Source organism: Alosa sapidissima, chromosome 13 (genome assembly GCF_018492685.1).
Source record: "Alosa sapidissima isolate fAloSap1 chromosome 13, fAloSap1.pri, whole genome shotgun sequence".
Lineage (NCBI taxonomy): Eukaryota > Metazoa > Chordata > Actinopteri > Clupeiformes > Clupeidae > Alosa > Alosa sapidissima.
This window is the reverse complement of record NC_055969.1, coordinates 20,785,528-20,792,700: the sequence shown is the minus strand read 5'-3', so window position 1 is coordinate 20,792,700 and position 7,173 is coordinate 20,785,528. Positions and strand designations below refer to the sequence as shown.

General features: G+C 38.5%; 1 protein-coding gene across 1 annotated transcript; it reads right to left on the bottom strand.

Moving 5' to 3' along the window:
- Nucleotides 1-3,224: 3,224 nt before the first annotated feature.
- On the bottom strand, nt 3,225-6,238 carry LOC121680232 (interleukin-1 beta-like). The gene is made up of 7 exons (XM_042059470.1): nt 6,218-6,238; nt 6,070-6,114; nt 5,691-5,730; nt 5,320-5,512; nt 4,853-5,035; nt 4,066-4,196; nt 3,225-3,586 (listed from the first exon to the last, which is right to left on the bottom strand). Exons 2-7 carry the CDS (start codon nt 6,108-6,110, stop codon nt 3,377-3,379), a joined length of 798 nt encoding a protein of 265 aa, XP_041915404.1. The 5' UTR covers nt 6,111-6,114; nt 6,218-6,238; the 3' UTR covers nt 3,225-3,376.
- Nucleotides 6,239-7,173: the final 935 nt, after the last annotated feature.

Below are 7,173 nucleotides of genomic sequence, written 5' to 3'. Positions count from 1 at the left end.
GTTGCCTGAAGTAGACATGGAATATTCCCAGCTAATAGTACACCAATCATCAGCTGCTAACTGAGAGTCACAAGCTGATACTGTGACATCCTGTGAGGCATTAAGTTTGTTTATTGTCTGTTACAGTGATAACCACTTCCTGTTTGCTTGTTGCACAATGAACCAGTTTAAGCAAGACTATATCGCTACTATTAACCTTCCCATGGCTGTCATGCCAAGTTGCCTGGCACAGATCCAGCTCATACCTCAAATATGCCTCATACTGTATGCCTCAAATCACTCTTAAATATGCCCCAAATCGCTCTTAAATATGCCTCAAATCGCTCTTATATGCCTCAAATATGCCTCAAATCGCTCTTATGCCTCCAATATGCCTCAAATCGCTCTTAAATATGCCTCAAATCGCTCTTATGTGCCTCAGATCGCTCTTAAATATGCCTCAAATCGCTCTTATATGCTAGCCTGGGTTTTCCCATGCTGCCTTACGCACACGATTTTATTCACGCTGCTAGGCAGCCTGGATTCCATGGACTTCGTTTTTCACCTCAACGAAGGAACCAATCACAGAACAGAGGGGGGACAGCAAGACGATGACAACACACCGAAGCGGTTATGAGCTACGTACAGACACATTTGATAGACATTCGTAGTGCCCAATAAACGGCTCTGGGCAATCGTAAATCACGTTTCAAATAAGAGAAAATGTACATGTAGTTCCCAGACCCCATCTCAATGAGATATTTGGACATATCTGGACAGGCTACTTATATGCCTCAAATCGCTCTTAAATATGCCTCAAATCTGCCTCAAATTTGGTCTGGAATAGCACTCAGATGCAATGCAGATTTGACATAGCAGGTAGTTTACAGTTTTCATCGATGGCTAAGAGATGCACTTAATGAAACTGGGATCCACTTGATCTTGAGCTTGTAAATGTGTTAGCACTTTTTCATTGGTTTAACACAATTTTCACATCTTTTTCAAAACATTTAACACAGTTCCTAAACAAAGACTCCAAGTATTATTGAATTAAATGTGTTCAACAAATGGAAAGTATTTATTGATATTGCTTGCAAAATTTTGAGCTTCTAATGTCACCGTGTGAAACTCCTGTGCACAATTCTTCAATCAGCAATCATTCATTATCCATCTCTGTTCTGAGTTGCTATTTGCAAGCATGGTTCTAAGGGACATTTACAGAAAGTGCTGTTTCACCTTTTTGGCCCAGGTATTTATTGTAGGTCTATTTCAATGAAAAATGACAAGTTGTAGTTTGATGAAATTTGTCCTGTCTAGGTGCTGATGGTAATTTTGATACCATAGATTTAATAGAGACCCAGTCAGACCAATAGTATGAAAAATCAGGAACAGAGTTTATTTACAATGATGCGCATCAAGGGAGAGACAGCATGACTTCACCTAAAGATCCATCAGCTGCTCTAACTAGACATAGTTAGGGTTTAAGTATCCTTCCAGGCTGACGGGATATGGCGTTGGTCATCCCATCTCACATGGACATTGAATCACTTAATCTTTGGGTTCATACAAACCCTCGTACCAAAAAACCTTGTGTGTCAAGGCATTCTTGAGATATAACACTCAAGGTGTTTTTGACCTTGACATTTGACCTTTGACTTCCAACATCAATTCACTTCATCTTTGAGTCCATACAAACACTCATACCAAATTTCAGGCATGTATGTCAAGGCATTCTTGAGATATCTTGCTCAGAGTATTCATGGACTTGACTTTTGACCTCCAACATCACTTCACTTCATCTTTGAGTCCATACAAACACTTGTACCAAATTTGAAGAATATGCGTCAAGCCGTTCTGGAGATATAATGCACAAAGCATGAGACATGGCTGTGACTTTTATTTTGACACACGGGAAATACTTAAACAGGATATGTAGTTAAGGGAGAGCCAGATTGTATGCTAAGAAGCTGAGACAGTTGGATTCACAGGTGAAACCTGTGCCAGTGTTTTCATTAGCCCGGGAACTACTCTGGGAGCTTAACGAGCGCAGATGGCTTTAGGCCATTATGACATCACAGCCTCCATGTGAGCCTTTTAACATTTTAAAGAGTAAGTGGTAAACTTCTACAACAAGAGCCCTATGGCATTGTTTTGGTAGGAGAATGAAGCCATACAGCTCTTCTATTAGGAGGTTTACCACTTACTCTGAGTTAACTTACCCAGGTTTGTCACTAAACCACGTCCTTGGAATACCCCCCAGGTGACCTCTTCCTGATTGTCAAAACAGGCCTCAATTCATGAAGCTAACTAGCCAATTAGGCTACCCTACCCTGACCATGTGGGGAATGAAGTACACGCTCCCTTTGTGCATCCAGCGTGATTACAAATATTAAAATAACATGAAAAATCATGATGCATTAACAACAGCATGAAACATAAAACAACATGAAACAAAATAAAAAGCCAATGTGCACCTAGTCTTGTCCTCTTGCCAAAGAAGACAATATTAGAGGAATGATGAAAATCAAATCTTAGATGTAAATTTAAATATAGTGCGTGTGGGTCACATTGTCATATGTACAATGACAACAGGTTTGAATCACAATCCAAGAGAAGAACACAGGCCCAGTATATAATCCAATCAATCAGTCTTCAAATGAAACCAATGATGTAGATGAACACCTGAAAACTCCCTAGTCTAAACATAATATGATGTTACAACCAAATCTGATTCTTGAACAGTTTTATTTTGAAAGCAAAGCACAAAGTACACAAAACACATCCATCATTTACAATACAGCAGGTCGTCTAAATGCAACTATATTATCACTTCTGGAGGACATCTGAGTTACATTAAAAACATGATTAGAGATTTATGACATGTTACTCTGTCAATGCTCCTTCCACATGCAGTCTATGAAAGTTACCCATGGACAGTATTTGCTGTTTGCTTTGCAAAGTCATGGTTGATTATATGGTAGATTCATGGTAAATTGTAGATCATTCAGAAATTCAGAATCAGAAATCAATCAGAAATTGTAACAGAATATGCAGAATAATAAATAAACACCATACATAAATACATAAATAAATAAATAAATAAAAACAAAGGAACTTCAGCCCACAACAAAAATTCCATAAATACAAATTAATAAAATTACATCTACAGGAATTCAATATGAACTTCTACTTAACTTGCTGTTAGGTAATACAATTTGTATTTACTATGACAAAAACATTTCCCCAAATATAAGGTTGGAAATCCATCCCAGTGAGTTTAGGGACTCTGTTCTGAACCCTTCAACTCTGCTCAGGTTTTTAAAAAACACCCAGACTAAAGGCTGCACATTGTACATACTGTCTGGGTGTTTGGTATATAGTGGCAGAAATGTCCATTTCACACAAGCATGAAAGTCGTCAGGCGGTCCGGGACATCCTGACTCTGGCACATGTCCACTCGCTGTCCATCAGTGTAAGACGTACTGATGAAGTAGCCTTTATACTTCACTGACTCGAAGCTGGTCACTGTTTGCCCAGAGACCGTCTTGTTGAACAGGAATCGCTTCATGTCGCCACTGATGCTCTTCAGGTCTTCCTTTTTCACCACCTAAAAACACAAAAGAAAGTATTTAGATAAAAAAAAGTTCCACATTGTTTCTGATTGCCAGTCTGGTGTTTCATGGGAGAAGACAGATCATGTGGAGAGAGGGAGCCGTCACCGGACCACTCAGATGTGGATGTTTGTTGTTTTATTTCAGTGCAGCAAAAAGACTAACGTTTCGATGGAATATGTTAGTCCATCTGGGAAGATGGAATACCTATCGGAATGTTAGAAGATCTGGGAAGATGGAATACCCATAGGAACGTTAGAAGATCTGAGAAGAAGGCATACCCATGGAAACGTTCGTTTTTTTGCTGCACTGAGACAACAAACATCCACGTCTGTGTGCTCCGATGATTTCACTGAGGTTGTGAGATACACCACAGACATGAGTCATGACAACTAAGTAAGAAGAGAATATAATGTCTTCTTATATGTCAGGCACAGTGATAGCTGAATGTGTGTTGTGTTTGAATTTACTGTACCTCTAAGCCTAGAACAGGTTTCCCAGAGGAAGACGTGCATGAGAGGTAGAGGTCTTCTCCCACCCCCAAGGCAATAGGTCGGCCTTTGTCAGGTGTGACCGAGGGTTTGTATGTAGTCAGTTCCAGTTGGACTGCAAGCCAAAGAGGAAACAGGTGTTACAAGATTTGAATGGCCACTGAACATGCCACCCACTTCACCAAGTCAAGATGAGTAAAGAGTAAAATCAACACTGCTTAACCAAATTCACAGAAATGTTTTACAAAACAACACTGATAAATAATGGCATGAGCTGTGCCATCCTACACAACGTGGGTTACATGTGTACATTAAAGACCAAAACATTAAAGGTATACTATGCAAGTTTAGGTATTTTTGGCGAGTTTAAAGCTCCTTCTCTTCTCGCGACTTATCCCCCCTGTACACAATGCAAATGCTTTTGTTGTGGAGGTGAAGGATTACTGTAACAACAGGCAAAAACTTCAAAGAGTTATATCTACTGACAAGGTAATGTTTCAGATTCTTGCGAGTTTTGGCGGGGGCCACTCTTGGAAGTTGCATGGCTGGTTTTCTCGGTAGAGACTCGCTACATCTATGCTGTATAGCTATGCTAGGTGAACGATTCGCCTATTACAAGTTTGTTTACCATCAAATTGGCTTCATAAAGGTGAAAATTTTGCAGAGTGCCTTTAAAGAATCATGCTTTGTAAAACTACTACTTTCAGAAAGACTGTGAGGTTGGTACCAGTGGAACCGGGTTCCGTGTAATACGTTCTGCTGAGTACTCACCCCTTCTGCTCTTGTTCCCACTCTGGAGGGTGATGGCCTGCAGCTCCGTGGTGATTCCTTCACTTAGAACCAGGAACTTGTTTCGAACATCACAGATGAAGGACTTTTGCGGCGGTTGTTCAGACGAGTCATAGTGGTCAGCAGCATTTGTTGTTTTTTGATGGACTGTTGGTGTCACATACTCTGAAAGATGATGAGTGGCATATGATGAGATGTATCAAGGCACATCACTGGAAAACTTAGTTAGCAGATACTGTATTTCTAGAGCCCTTATGTTCTAGAATGATTTGCTTGGAATTCCTTCTTTCAGAGGCTCAGCTAGTGTTTACTGTTCATCTATATCTCATCTTCCTCAGATCAAGGTGCTAGTACATTGTAAGAAGACCTGCTATTGAAATCTCTGGGGTTTATTTTTGAATTCACAATCTCTTGAAGGCAAGCTTTGGAGGCGCCAAAAGTCAAATTACCTTCCACCACATTCTCAAAGAAAATGTTGCACAGCTCCTCGTCTGAGAATTCAGTGCCCTGCAGCTTCTGGGTTTTCTTTAAACGGTGCAAGGCAATGACGAGGTTTACCACCTGCCGCATGTTATGAGGCTCATCAGCCACCTCTATGTCGATTCCTGAATGTTGGTCACACTCTGCATCGTGTTCTTTGATCTGAAAAAACACACATACACACATTAGCTACAGAATACACAAACATTAGTCCACAGATTTATTAATTTTGTAAATATGAATTTCAATAGCTGGCATCATTAACAACAATAAGGTGTCATACTGATAGCCTACATTAATGAGAAAGTCTGTATTTGTGTGAAGACATTAAATGACTCACCTTGATCGTTGATTCAGCTTCCACAGAGTCGGGTTTGTAGCTGTTGCAAAAGTAAAAACAATGTCCATTAAGGTGTAAAATGCAGGGAAGAATTAAAAAGTGAAATAGATATTAGAGTTAAATTATATTAGCTACTTTAGGCTACATGCATTCCAGGACCACTGTGATATTTGAGGATTATTATAGCGACAAACATGGGTATCTCAACCTAACAAGCCACTTATCTTGAGATGTTAATTACAAAAATGGTTATCTTGTGAGAACCCGTTACATATATTGAGATTTCAAGAACAAAAATATAGGTGTCCTCTAGAGACTTTTGTAAACAAACTCTAAACAATATATGTATGTTCAATTTTGCATTAAAGATATATCTAACCTTTCCAAAGCTGCAGCCAAATTGAAATACACGTCAGCCATGATGCTAAAATAAAATGGAAAAAGAAAAAGTTTAATCTCCAAACAACTGTGACATTAGGATTGTTAATGTATAATAATTACATCTCAATTGTCATATGTCATCTTACCAGTTAGTAGGATGAGGATATGCTCCTTAGATAATTATTTTTATATGTTGATGAATCGTTATCTCAGAATGTTCTGAGTATCACACACAGAGTTTTGCTTTTATAGGATTGAGCTGGCAAACCCCTGAAGTGAAAAAAAAGTCAAAAATTGCAACATCTTTTTATTATGCCCATACAACTCTTACGCAATTACAAGAGGAAGTATTAACGTAGCAATAGTTGGATTCACCGTTGTATTTTAAAAGATTCACACAGACTTTTAATAAACATAATCTTCATCGCACCTTATACCTGAACGTGGTGCCTCAGGTGTGTTTGAATGCAAAATAAGCAATTGTATTAACATTACCCCCTTTCAAGTCAGAATTTAGTAAATGCACTTTTGGAGGTCTGGGCTTTGACTTGGCCACTCCAGAATTCACCTTTTTGTTTTTAAACAATTTCTGTGTAGTTTTCGCTGTATGCTTCGGCTCTTTGTCTTGCTGGAAAGTAAATCTTCTTCCAAGTCTCTTCTCTTGCAGACTGAATCAGATTGTCCTCCCAGCTTTCCATATGTTTTGCATGATATTTATGTGATTGCTTATTTTGCATTATATTTTTTTAATTAATTAACATTATTGTGTAGAAATCTGCTGTTACTTTGACATGAAGTAGGGGATTCTTGTAAATTATTGTAAAAAAAGGCAAATTAAATTGATCATGATTCCATTTCTAAAAGCAGTAAAAGGGGAAATATCCAAGGCGGGTGAATACTTTTTATAGGCACTGTAAACTGTAACTGCTTATTTACAGTTTTTTGTCTGTCAATTAATAAGCATTGTCCCTATCATATAAACAAACAAATAAAACAAATTAAAAACTTATTTTGAACTTGAATTTGACACTACAGGTCCAAATTGTCCACAGATCTCTGATCTCAGACATCTAATTTTATTCAGAATGGTTGTCAGAAGATT